Source organism: Oryzias latipes, chromosome 7, assembly GCF_002234675.1.
Source record: "Oryzias latipes chromosome 7, ASM223467v1".
Taxonomy (NCBI): Eukaryota; Metazoa; Chordata; class Actinopteri; order Beloniformes; family Adrianichthyidae; genus Oryzias; species Oryzias latipes.
In genome coordinates this window covers 20,382,908-20,397,079 of record NC_019865.2, presented here as the reverse complement: position 1 = coordinate 20,397,079, position 14,172 = coordinate 20,382,908, and the positions used below count along the sequence as shown (strand labels likewise).

At 37.4% G+C, this 14,172-nt stretch overlaps 1 protein-coding gene across 2 annotated transcripts in view; it reads left to right on the top strand.

Moving 5' to 3' along the window:
* Nucleotides 1-13,659, top strand: part of LOC101166962 (protein FAM19A1) — a 33,065-nt gene extending 19,406 nt beyond the window's left edge. For both annotated transcript variants that reach the window (XM_011477444.3, XM_004070930.4), the window contains exons 3-6: nt 4,720-4,860; nt 9,100-9,224; nt 12,669-12,743; nt 12,836-13,659. In XM_011477444.3, coding sequence (XP_011475746.1) covers nt 4,720-4,860; nt 9,100-9,224; nt 12,669-12,701 — 299 coding nt within the window. In that variant the 3' untranslated portion in view covers nt 12,702-12,743; nt 12,836-13,659. The remainder of the gene's footprint in view (nt 1-4,719; nt 4,861-9,099; nt 9,225-12,668; nt 12,744-12,835) is intronic.
* The last annotated feature ends 513 nt before the right edge of the window (nt 13,660-14,172 follow it).

The following is a 14,172-nucleotide window of genomic DNA, read 5'->3' as shown; positions in this document are numbered from 1 at the left end:
ACTTCTTCAGCTCTGTAGGAGCTAAAAAAGAGCTTTCCCTGTTAGGGGGAAGCTGTATAGGTGGTCACCTTGTTGCCTGACAGCCTCTTGTTTTCGGCTCCGAGTAATGAAAAGGCTGGAGAATGGAGCATAGCGGCAAAAACAAAGCAGCCCCAGTTGTGACCCTTTGCTTCTCCGTGACCTCTGACCTTTGGAACGCCAATTTCCGTGTGACCCGTGTTCTCTGCCAATCAAAATGTTGCTGCAGAGGCAACACGCACACATGTGCGCACACCCAGAAGGTATTTTTTCTTTATTTGGAAGACTGACTTTGTTTATTCTCTCTTATAATGGGGGAAAATGGAAATACAGAAAACAATTATACCCATGCATGACTCCAGCCTTCACCTGAAGAGCACACCCGACTTCGGCCATGTTCCCCCCTCCTATGAAATATTTAGAATGGAAAGATGGGGTCTGAGAGCATGAAGCGTGGTAAGCTTGGAAGCTGAAACCATGGGTGAGCTTGAAGACACAAAATTAGTGTTGCTTTGCTTTTGTGCAAAGATACACGCTACACCTGCTGGCTGGAAATACTCTCTGATTTGAATTTTTATTTGATTTCCTGCATTCATCAGAGGTGAAGGTTTCCCAATATAGAGTCTCCACATTCTTTGCTGTATTTGTTTGCAACAAGCGATGCAAGTTAATTTTGTTGAGTACTGTGTTTTTAATAGATCAAAGAGGCAAATCTGGGGCTGTCTTGTGCAATTAAGGAGATGCATTAAGAAGAACAAACCCCTGTGGGCTGTTGTTTTCAAATGATGCCCTACTGCTTCCACTGGTACATCACGATTAACGGTGCCCTTTTGTTGAGTGCGTCAGACAGCATGCAACATTCTTGCAGACTGGCTACAAGATCAGGACATTTTTTTTGGCTATACCCAGGGCTGTTGATGATTTCAGCAACATGAAGTCAGATAACTCCGTTAAACATCACACACATGGCTGGAAGGAATTAAGAAAAGAAAAAAAGATTCCATCCACACCAGTGCAATGAGGTATTGATTTAGATTCTTAAAATTCCCTTAACCAACTAACGTTTTGATTATATAGCTGTTCTATCTACTTTTTGATTTATTTTTAGCACACACAGGAGAAACTATGGAATCCAAGGTATACTACAGCCAACTTCGTCAAAATCTGAAGAGTTTTTTATCCAGTGGAGCAAAATTCAAGTGAAACCGGCCTAGTGACTCGTTTTCCCCAGAAGGTCTTGTAAAAGTAATGCTAATGAACTTGAGCAGGACCTCCAAATTTTCCCTCTGACACCTCTTTTTTAATTGAGACATAATTCGACTATTTGCAAGAATAGTGGGCTGCAAGTTACCCTAGTGGTTATGTCCTTGTGCCTATATGGGTTTTCTCCAGGCACTCCAGCTACCTTTTACTGTCCGAAAGCATGCTTCATGGGTTAATTGGTGGTTCTATTGGCCCCAGGTTTTGGTGTGATTGTATGTGTGGCCCTGTGATGGACTGGTGGTCTGTTCAGTGTGTACCCTGCCTTCCAACAGAGCTTGGGACAGGCTAGATGGATATAGGAATAAGTTTTATCAACCAAATGTGATCAAATGTATCCACAAAGCTGAGCGTTTGGAGCTAGGTGCGTGACAGATAATGGGACTTTATTACTTCATTTATTTATCAGTAGAGATGGTAATTATCTCAATTATTATAAATAATATTCCTGTTTTAAGAAGAGAATAGTGCACTTTATTTCATATTTGTATCCATTATTTATTAATTTTTTAGTCGTAATTCTATCATAGAAATTGTTGCTTTATTGTATGATCATTGCACAGATTAAAAAGTCACTTTTTTAAATTTATTGTACCAGTGACAGTGACAATGAAGAACTATCTATCTATCTATCTATCAGTTTAGAACAGAAGTCTGCAACCTGAGGCTTTGGAGCCACATGTGGCTTTTTTGTTTAATGGAAAAATGCCAATACTTTAAAGAAATCATAGGTTTGTAGTTTTTGTTGTTTTTTTTTTTAGTTAATTACCTTTTTTCATTTTTGTTTGCATGTCAGATAAATAAATGATGGTGAAAGGTTAAGATTACCTTGTAAAGTGATTTATTATTTTTATTTGTACATTGTTGTATTCTGCCTATATGTAAAAAAAATTACTGGATTAAACACTAATGATGTGATGATTAGAACTGATAGTAAAAGGACAAAAAAGATGACGGGACATTAAAGAAGTATTTGTAGAAAATGTCATTTTTTACTTTCTTTGATTTTTTTATTTTAAGTAAATCTGCAGTAGGAGGATCTTGACACAGCTTGTATTTTATTCTGAAAGGAACGTGTATGCGCTGCAATAAAAAGTAAAAGAAGTTCAAATCGTCACATAAACAAACACATAACTTTGTTATAATTCAATTATTCTAAATTTTAAAAAAGCTACATTTTACAAATGAAGGGCTTGATGTCCTTAAAAACATAAATACATTTTCTAAACAGCAAACTTGGAATTTGAGGCTCTGTCTAGGGTTTTGATCCATAAGAAACGGGTCAAAATGGCTCTTAGAGTTAAAGGTTGCAGACCCCTGATCTAGAAGAGGTGTTGTCACATTTGCGAAGCAACAAATGTCATTTTAACAATTATTTCGCCACAGTATGTTGGCAAGTATACATTCCCCCTAATGTATTTTAGAAAGACCAGTTCATTTTACTTCTAGCCAGGTGACTCTTGGATAACTGATCAGTCAAACATGACTGGTTCTTGCTTTTCTAATGGACCGTGTCGGGAGCACCTTGTAGAACATTCCTGTCCCTTATCTTGTCTTTATTATAATGCAGAGATTATAACTCTTACAGTCAGATTCTAGCTTTCTTTGAGTTCTGTTCCTTTTGTTCTTTTTTTTATTTCCTAGTGGATCCATATCTTTTTTAGATTGTATTTTTTTATTTACATTTCTTTTCCAAAACCTTTTTTCTATTAATTATTGAGGCTACTAAAATCAAAACATGGAATTAAAAAAAAACAACAACCTTCACTTACTTGACTTTTCTAAATTTTAACGTTAAATTAATCAAGGAGATAAGAAATTCCGAGCATGTCAGTTCAGTTTTGAGAATTTGCTGAAGAAAAGTTGTTTTAAAAAGTTATTTTTCCACTTACCACTAACATATCATTTGTCTTGTTCCTTTTTGCTGTCAGTAAAGTCTGGAACATTCTGTGAGAGATCAAATCTCACTTAAATTTGGCGTAACAGGACAGCTTTTGTGCTCACAGCATCACTCCTTTCCTGGTCTGTCACAGATGAGCAGCTCATTCTCCCAAAACCTCCTCCTCCTGCATTGGCAGACTTTACTCTATTCAGTTTGGATAAGAGTTTTCTTTTAATGAATTTTCAGTATAATTCCAAGATTTATTGTGAGAAAAACAAGTCAAATAAAAGAACTATTCAAGTTGTTATGAAACGACAGAAAACTGTGAGCTCCACCAAAAGCCATGATCAATGCAAATGCAAACCAGCTGCAGCAATTAATTGACTTCTTCTTTTCTGACTCCTTCTCATGTTTGTGTGAATCTACTGTAATAAAGACTTCACACATGCATGCAAACATAGAAGAACATATCTAAAGCTTTCCTGTACTCTGTGCTTCTGTTCCCCCGAATCACCCTCCTTAATCTTGTGCCGTGCTGAAGGTTGTAATTGACAGATGCTCTTTTGCTTCACGTATCTCATATGTGGAAAGCCTAAGAGCAGTGGGAGGGAGAGACCAGTGGTTGAGGTGGGTTGTGTCTGATTGGGCCATCCTCTTATACTTGAGAAAGCAGCAAGTGCTTTGCTGATATTTTCTTGGAGGAATCAATGTTTATATTTTTTAGGCTATACATCTGTTCATTATTATTATTATTTTTTACATTTTTGATTTTTGACTTTTAAACCTTAAAACTATGTCCTTTAGATTTATTAAAAGATTTTATGTCATATCTGTTATTTCTAAAATAATTTAAAAAAAAACACAGAATTACATAATTGATAGTTTTGACGGTTGGTGTTCAGATGACTTTTCCACAACTCTGGATCTGTTTAATAAAAAGGAAAAAATCTCTATGATAGATGGCTAACATGCCAAACAAGGGAAGTCAATCAAGACTGGGAGACGTGGAGTATTGCAGATTGTAGAATTAGGAGTCATGCTGAAACACTCTAACCTTAAAATCCCACTTGGATCATCTTTAAAAGCGTTCTCAGTGGTCTTTTAATTATGATTATGCAGTTTTTGACTAAATAAAAAAATAGTGCTGTTTTATAGGACATAACTTCTGCAGAGCCACAGTAGTTCATTCAACTCTGAGTTGTGGGTGGGACAGGTGGTGTAGAGCAACTCCACCCCTTTCCCCTCCCATTGCTCAGAAAGAGCAGGAAGCTTGTGGCCCACGCAGTGTATTTTCTCTGTCACAAATAATCCATTTTTTAAACAGTATTCTGATTTACAACAATTTGAAAACATAAATACTTAGAAATGCTATTTTTAGCTTCATTTTCTTAATAAGTGTCCTGCATCACCAGGAAATGCCACAAGAACATGTTAAAAACACCAAAACACAATTTACATCTAAGTGTGTCTTTAAATCTAGGACCAAAGCTTGAGCGGCTGTGATTGTTAATGCCAATCCGATGTAGCCTGTTGTTTGTTTCTTTTTTTTTCCTTATCAGAGGGGGGCACGTGCGAAGTAATCGCTGCACACAGATGCTGTAACAAGAATCGAATCGAGGAGCGGTCGCAAACGGTGAAGTGCTCTTGTCTGCCAGGCAAAGTGGCTGGGACCACCAGAAACAGGCCTTCATGTGTCGATGGTGAGTATTTTATCGCCACAGAAACAGTTATTGGACCCCACCGGGGTTCTGTCCTGTGGCCACAGAAGTAAAGAAAAGTACTTTATTGTCTGAAAGATTAGTTTTTGTCTTTTTTTAGTGTCACCAAACTCATTTTGACACAACAAAAACCAGGAGATTTGGAGGTTTAAAGCCAGTCATGTGGTGTCTTATCTCAAATAAGATTACATTACCTCAGAAAATGTCCCATATCCAAATTCTGTAGCTGACAGGCAACAGAAGGTATCTGCATGAATAAACTTCACTGCCAAATGAGACAGTCAAAGACACCTGCTGAATGCAATACACCTAAGGACAGAGCAAGGAAATGAAAAGACAACATTAATGTTGTCGTAAGGTTTTTCATTTTTGTGCTGGTTACACACCTGCTTTGACAAATATCTGCATCAAAGCCGGTGTCTCTTGTTAGACATGGATTTGATGCTGGGGTGTGACACAGATAAAACATATTAGCTCTTGAAACCTTTTCCCTTGAGCTTCCATCTTAAATCCTTTTGCAAATATTACTTCAATCTCTGTACAGACTTGTGGCATTTGAGGTCTCTGGATGTCAGCTCTGACAGATGTTTTTCCTCTGCCACACATTACAAACCATTTACTGTCTACTTACCCTGTATTTAAAGCAATTTTCTCTCCCGATGGCAGGAGTGTGGAATGAATTAAAGTCAAGTCTGAGTCACACCTACCAGTCTCCTCACTTAATAAAAAGCCTTAATTTCAGTCTCTACAGTGATGAGTGCAAAAAAAGAAGGTTCATTTTTTTATGAATAGCTATTTGGTTCCTTATTGTGTGAAAAGTAAATTAAATGTATGAATTTTTCAAAGAATCACCTTTTATAAAGTTGTAGTTTAAGCACAATAATCATTGACTCCTGTCTCATTGACCTAGAAGAACTGCTGATAAATTGCTGATAGCATTTATAAATTGTTGCTTCACTGAAAAGCAGTCTTTGTTCAGACACAGACACGTGTCTTGCAGATGGCAAATGTCACATGAGTGTATCAGTTGCGTCTCAGTTGAGAAATTGAATTCTTCACTGTCCCAACCTTTTATATACATTTCAAAGGGCTCTTTAAGGCAAATTGGCAGCATTACATTACAACACAGGCACACACAAAAGTTATGTTTGGACCTAAAAAGACGCAGTGGAACAAACCAGCTTTACCCCATTTGGTTCTATCTCTAGATTTTCCCTCCTGATTGCTTTCTGCAGATCTCTGAGCTCTGCTGGGTTTGTGAACCAGAAGAATATCTAGGAAGTGTGCGCTTCACACCATTAAGTGGGGCTGCACGGTGGGGGTAGTGGTTAGCACTCTCACTTCACAGCAAGAAGGCCCTGGCTCAAATTCCAGCTGGGTACCTTGTGTGTGGAGTTAGCTTGTTCCCCCATTGTGCAGGGGGTCTGTAACCTGAGGCTCAAAAGCCACATGTAGCTCCCCTACCCCTCCACTTTGGCTGTCTGACTGAAGAAAAAAAATATTTAGATGAGTTAAGTTTATGCATTTATGATTGATGTACTCCTAGAACAGTAAGATAAATACAGGCTTTTTAAGCCCCAGCTGACATTAAACCAGCTTGGGAGGCCTTTTGTCCTACCAATCTTCTTCCTGCACAGATTTCAAATACAATCGAAACGTTAGGAATATGTTTGATCTTCTCTGATTGTTCTTTTTATGTAATAAGTCTAAAGCAGATGTTTTCTCATGCTGAACAACAATGTTTATTAGCTATACAAAAGGGAGTTGGTGAAAAAATTGATTTTCTTTAAATACTATTACTTTTGAATCATAATGCAATAAAGTTGTTTTCATGTCCAGATTTACAGCAGTGGTAAGCAAGAATAAAGATGACAGCCCACCAAAGTAAACCAAAGAAAAACCAAGAGAAAATACAGTGTTTCTATTGCCTTGTTTAAAACCTTTTGTACTTTTAAACTACAGTCAAACTTGTCTGGAAAAAACGCACACACATTTTCAGAAATATTTTTGACATGTCTTGTTTCTCCATAATGTGAAGGAATATTTTCTGATTGTATTTGTAATGAATTTAGATAAGAATTGTAAATTTGTGGTCATTTTAATTGAACAATCAGAGGAAGGCATCATTTCTGAAACACTACAAGAAAGGTTGTTTTTTTTAAACTAACATAACCCAAATATCTTAGCTTCAGTGTGATGATCCAATGTAGCACAGGATGCTTTTTATCTTAAAAGGGAGTCATGCAAGCCTCTGTCAAAAGTAAAAAAATATATATAATTTCATAAAGATGAAATGTTTCACTCTGAATATTTCTGTTTTTACTCCTGCCCAAAACAAATTTTAATTCATATATAATTCAAAAGTAGCAACGATACAAAAGCAAAGCAGCACCACATTTTTTGAAAGGGTGAAATATGACTTTGCGGCACTTACTAGGTTTTGATCAATGTGAAACAAGTCCAAATGGCTCATTTAGGATTAATGTTTGCAGACCTCTGCAGAGCTATAGCATTTGAGAATTTTCTCCAGGTTATTTGTTGAATGTAAGTTGTCCCTCGGGTGTGAGTGTGTGTGGTGGTTTGTTTTTGTGTGTCCCAATCAACTGGCAACTTGTAAGGTGTGTCCCCCTCTTCACCTAACAGTAGCGGGGTTGCCTCCAGCTACCCCATGACCCTGAACAGTACTATGCAGGCATGGAAAATTCATGGATGTACTATTAAGAGGTTCATAAACTTGCAGTTATTTAAAACTAGCTGCAGAATAAAGATTTAATAACGGGAGTGATGGTTAAAATGAGCTACAGACTTAAGTGCATTATCTGTGCTGCAGCAATCCCTAAAACCTGACGGAAATTTGTCTGAGAGGCTGTTTGTTTGTTTCAAATGTTGTTCAGCTGGATCAGAAATTGCCCTTTAATTGATTTAAACTTGAGCGTCCAGGCGGATTTTCTTCAGAAGAGGTGTTTTTGGAAGGAAAACAAATCCTGACTGGAGCAATTTTCCAAACATAATTTTCAGACATTTGTAAAGAAATTGGTTGGCAGTGTTCCAAAAGGTTTGTGAGTTTATTTCCAAAATAATGTCCTCCAGTCTTTTAGGCCTAGTGCCAATAAATAATATTGACTAAATTATTTCATCCAGGCAGTTGCAGAGGTCATGGATAATCACATTGTCATTCTGAGGTTTTGAATTATTATGTGAAATGCAAAGGCATTGCAGTCGTTTTAACATAAAACAAACAGGAGCTACTTAGTTAGCTTTTCAACAAAAGCAAAAAAATGTACAAATTGTTGCTGTTTCTATTCAGAGCATTTGCAAAAAAGGAGATTTGACTTTTATTTAACTCAGACTTATAGCACAGAAGTTTTATTTATTTTATGATTAGCAGTAAATTTCTTTTTTATGATTCTATTGCTGCTGATTTTATAATCGCTTGTTGGCCATCAACAAAGTGTTCCTCCTAAAGCCTTTCTCCAATTTTCTTAGGTGCATTGTATCAAAAAGCTGCTAAGTCCTGCAGTCAAGACATTGAGAAGACAATTCGATGTCAAACTTAGTAAATCCACAGCTTCAATAAAAAGTAGGCTGGTATGATCCCGGGTGCCACCCATGCATTTTCCATCCTTGAAAACAGAAATCTGAATAATCTGCATGTCTCAATTATAGTTTGAGATGACTTTGAGACTTTGTGACTTGTTTAAGAGAAGATCTGTGGTGCAGAGAGTGAGATCCTTCTAACTAAGGAAACCAAAAACTCCCAAAGATGTGTCCAAAACATTTCGGAAACTCATGTGTGAAGGACTTTGTTTAGGTAAATCCTGGACATAGAAGCTGTTCTTTAAACTCAAACTTTGATATTTAGCATGCTAAAGAATGCTCATGGAGACTTACCGGTATAGTCGCTTTCCTATTTCGCTGTTGTTAAAGCTTTACTTGTTTTGAAGTGAAGTTCACCTTAGCTGCACACCTGGGACCTAAAGTGCAAGTTTTGAAAACAGAAGAATCTGATAAAACCTGTCAAGGATCAAATTATTTTCTGAAAGTGTTTGATGTTTTCAACTTTACGTCTGAAAAGGAGGCATGCTTTATCCTTACATAGCTCTAAGGGAGAGTTCGCTGGTCCCCTTTTTGTATTAGATAATGCATAAAAAAATCATAAATGTTCCACACAAGAAAAAAATGCATCTTTTTTGCTATTTCTGTTGCTTTTTTTGCCTACAGCATCGATAGTAATTGGGAGGTGGTGGTGTGAGATGGAGCCTTGCCTGGAAGGGGAGGAATGCAAGACGCTCCCTGACAACTCAGGCTGGATGTGCTACGCCGGCAACAAGGTTAAGACCACAAGGGTAAGGTTACCTCACCACACTGAAGAATAATGCATTGCTTTCTTTGCTGGGAGTTGAACAGCACTCGCCTGGATTCATTTGTTGTTAAACACTAGGATGTTGAGTGGAGTTTTGGCAAAAGTTCAGGGAATAGTGCCAGGTGAGTCTTTGCTCGGTGCTGGCTTAGGAAAACATGAGAAGAGGGACAAAAAATTCAAAACTATAAGACAATGTGAAATATTGAACATCAGCCTTAAGTAATTCAGGAAGAAAGTCTCTCAAATCTATTTTATCATACAAAGAATTATTTCTTAAAACACTATTTTGATGTAAGAATATATACTTCACAATACTTACTTTACTAATACTTAAATGTCGTAAAATGTTTCAGAAACTCTCTTAAAAACCCACTCCAGTAAAACATGGTGACTTTAACATGTTCTTGTAGCATTTTTCTCTTGGTGGAGGACATATATAAGGAAAATTAAGATTAAAACTGCATTTCTGCGTATTTCTTTTTTTAATGTGTGGTGAAAAAGGAGATAATTGCCATTTGAAAGCTGTAACAGAGAAACTCCAATTGCCCACAAGCTCCCAGGCTGCTGTGCTCCATTGTGATGCATCCGTATGTAGATAAATAGATCCATGTACGTCTTTGTTTTCACTGTCCAAGCTGGTATCTAGCTCAAAGCTGTATGGCTACATAATTCCAATATTGCTTCCCATATTTGCTGCACCGGTTATGTTAGATTGTGGTTGTAAAAGGGTGTAAGCTAGCGGGAGAGAGTGTAAACAAAGGGTTGATGGGAAATGAGTGCTAATGAGCTCCTCCCACTCTGCAGAAACTATGTCCTAGAAAACGACACAGTTTTTATTTTCATCTTGGCTAAAAACAGCATCATCATAACAAAAAGACAACCGAAAACAATTTTACAAAAAAATTAAGCAATGATGGACTTATAAAATGTGCACTTTTTTTGTTTTTTAACTCAGAAAGGTTTTGAACTGGTCAATAATTATTTGAAAAATTACATTAAAATATTTTAAAAATAACTAAACTGAGGCTTAATTTTTACAATTCATTGTTCTTAAAATTGGGCAAACACGGTTTCAAAAGAACAGCAACGCACAACACTACAGGTAATTACTATTAATTAATGCTCATTCAAAATGCAAATCCAGTGTGCGAATCAGCAGGTTTGAGAGCCAAAGGGAATGGTTTGTAAAAAAAAAAAAACAACAACATCCACTTTGGACCATTTAATTTAGTGTTGTCACAAAAATGAAAAACATCTGCAATATTCTTAGAGACGCTGTTGTTGCTGCCCATAAATCTGGGGAAGGGCTGTTACACCATTTCCAAAACAATTTGGGGTCATTATCAAGAAGTGAGAAGGATTATTCACAAGAGGAAAATGTTTCCTACAGCAAACCTGGCAAACCTCCCAAGAGGAGACACCTCAGCAAGTTCACCCAAAGGTCAGGCCATGAAGTGCACAGAGATATTGCAAAACACCCCAGAACCTTTTTTTTTTCTGTAAAACTCTTTCCCTCCTGGTGGTAACAGGTTCTGAAGCATATTTTTCACACAAAGTCAAAAATCCTAAAAGGCTTTCTAGAATTTGCTGAATAAAATCATATCATCTGCCCATGAAATTTCATTTCAGGTATTTTATGCTCCAAACATGTAAAATAAAGAAGGTTATTATATATAATCTCCTATTATCCCTCTTGATAACCAAAGTAGGGTTTATTTTTGACAGATGTTGGCACTACTATTGTGAGAACCTTTGTTAGATTTAAATTTTGTTTTTTTGTATGGGTTGATCTTATGTCAGCACATCTGGACCTTTGTAGAACTACATTATAGGGTTATGGTCTTCTCCACCTCGAAATTCTGGAGAAAATATCTGATTTACCATGTTTTTTGAGGGCTATGTTCTTTGAAAACAGATTTGGCTGCAAAGTTTAAAGTTCCACTCCAATAAATTTTTGATCTACTGTAAAAGTTTTCCCAGTGGTCTTCTAATTAGGATTATGCCGTTTTTAGCCAAAATCAAAAAACCTGTGTCATTTTCCAGGACATAGTTCATCAAAGTAGTTCATCAAATTTTCACCTCCGAGTTGTGGGCAGGACTGCTGGTGCAGAGAAAGCCCACTGCCAGTTCCCATTATTCATCTCTTTACACCATTTTCCATTAGCTTACAGCCACTCACATCCCAACGTAACTGTTCCGGTGCAACAAAAATATCCAGCTGTACAGTTTTGAGCCAGAAACCAAGCAGGGCAGAAGAGGAAAACAAAGATGTACAAGCATCAGAATGGAGCGGAGCAGGGAGTAGTCTGATGACTGTAGCACCTACATAAACGCTACAGGCTTTTTCCAATGGCATTTTTCATCTGATCCTGATTAGAATCAGAAAAACAATTTTGTTCTTAATTTCCTTTATGTTTGTCCTTCACCATAAGAAAATGACAAAGGAACATGTTAAAAACACCCAAAACACGATTTTTATTGGAGTGGGTCTTGAAAGACATTATAATGCTTCTGGTTGCACCTAAACACTTCACCAATACACTGTACTTCACTGAATTAAAAAAGAGACACATTTATTCTACATCCACAGACAGATTGTATGGATGCCGGTTCCTTGCTTCCTCCAAATGTTGAGATTGGAGTATGAGTATTGTTAGGCCTGATGATGACATGGCTCACCAGCAGATCTTTCTTTGTATTGTGAGGATAAGGAAACCAGTCTTCTTGAACTTCTGTCTTCTTGGTACATCCACCACAAGTTGGTACACCCACTTTGCATTATAGATTTATTATGCATGTACCTCTGCACCACTGGGCAGCTGTGGTGCAGAGGTAGAGGACTCTGATCAGAAGATCGCAGGTTCTGTTCCAACCCCTCTTGCCCATGTGCCAAAGTGTGCTTGAGCAAGACACTGAACCCTATATTGATCCTTATAGGTTGGTGTCAGTGTTTGGCAGTGGAGCCGAAACTCGTGTGTGAATCTGTGTGTGAATGCAACTGTGGCTTTAAAGTCCTTTGGGCCCTCTAAGAAGGTAGTAAAGTGCTACATTAGTATATGCCATCTATTTACCATTCCTCTTTGCACAGAACTTAGTCTTTATTTTGGAGATGGGGAGTGGGGTTACTCACTCTGATCAACCAAACAGAAAACTGATTCTTGGGGCAGAGGCCACCCACCACTACAGCAGGAACCATGCAAATATGTACCAATCAACCAGGCTTTAAGCATGGTATCAGCCGGGAACAACAGAAAAAATAGAAATAGAAAATAAATTAGACAAATAGAAATTCCTGTTTGGTACAGAAGATTTGACTAGTTTTCCTTTTTTGCTTCAACAAAACAGAAGTGGGAAATTCTACAGTTGCAGTACCTGTTGGCTTGTTGACACCATCTAACTCTTTTTTTTTCCTTCTTTTTCTTGACAGAACACTCAGCCATACACAACATCAGCATATTAAGAACTTTGCAAGGGATTGCAAGGGAATACCTCTGGTTCCAAGGTTAGTCTATTCATTCCATATACCCTGAAACATTAGTATTATAATTTTAAAAAACTTATCAGGTGTCTTGACTGCTTTCTTTATCCTTTCAGAACTGTCAGTGGATCAATTATGACAAGAGACAATGAGCCTATTGTTGCTTCAAGAAATGTCAACACTTTCAGATAGAAGTTTTAAAAAGATGTAAAATACATTAAGCACATCTTTCTCAAGGCTCCCAAAAATATCTGCTCTCCAAGCAGCCTCCGGGGAACTTCATCATAACCTTGTAATGAATCTATTTCCATCATTTTTTTCCAACTTAGAGATGGAGCACGACTGTCTGTGCATTTGGATTAATATTTGGAGAGTAACTGAAAACCCTCTTCAGACACCAACAGATGTCTATTGCAAAGCACCAAACAGGAGAGGAGTTTATCAAAGAACGTGGAATGAGCAAGTGCAGAAGCTGACAGCCCTCAGGATCCTTTCTTTTTTTGTCTTTTTAATATTGCAGGAAGAAAAATGTTGTACATAAAATGTTTGTCTTTACCGATGTAAATGAAATACATTTGTGACGGTGGTAAATCTAACATCCTGTCACACACGGAACCTTCCACTGCTAAAGGTTGATGAGATCGAATATCGTTAAGCCGATAGAGGTGCGTCATGAGGCTGACGTTTTAGCATTGGTTTTCTTAGATACGTGTAAGACTGTGACTTCCTCTTGAGTGGCTTTACCAACCTTTTTGTTAACATTTCAGCTACCCTAAGACTGATTAGACCACCAAAATGCGCAATCCGTGGGTTATGTTTAATACTTAAAATGCCTTATTTGTGTGAAATCATTCAGATCAATTCAGATCAATGATGATCTTGTAGATTTGAAGCAATTCATTATTGTGTGCAAAATCAATTAAAGTTACTGTTCCTGTTACATCTGTGAGAACATCTGTGTCATTCTGGAAAGCTGAACACATAAGATGAATATTTAAGATTCGGTGCACCATACACATCCTGAGGATACGATTAAGTCCCTGCTGTTGGAATCGTGGGGGGAAAAATTCTTAAATGTCTCTGGAAATCAAAGAGAAAGGATTTTTCCATCTCTTATCTGATACTTATCTGTGACCAGGTTGCGTGGGCAGCAGTTTCAACTGAGACTTTCAGCCAGATTGTTAAAGATGTGGAGTAGGGTTTAAAGCACAACCTGCCTGGGCCACTGTTTCAGACTTCCCCAACATTTAGTCTACAGGAGCTCCAAAGGAAATCCTCAAGACTCCGCAAGGAAGACTTGATCTCATCCAGAACTTCTCCCAGAGTTTTTAAAACTACCATAGCAACTACAGCATTGGCCAATAGAATCACCAGTTTGTCAGATTGGCTACCTTATCAAATTTCCTTTAAATATTCATTCTAAAGAGCATTACAATGGACATAAATAAATGAA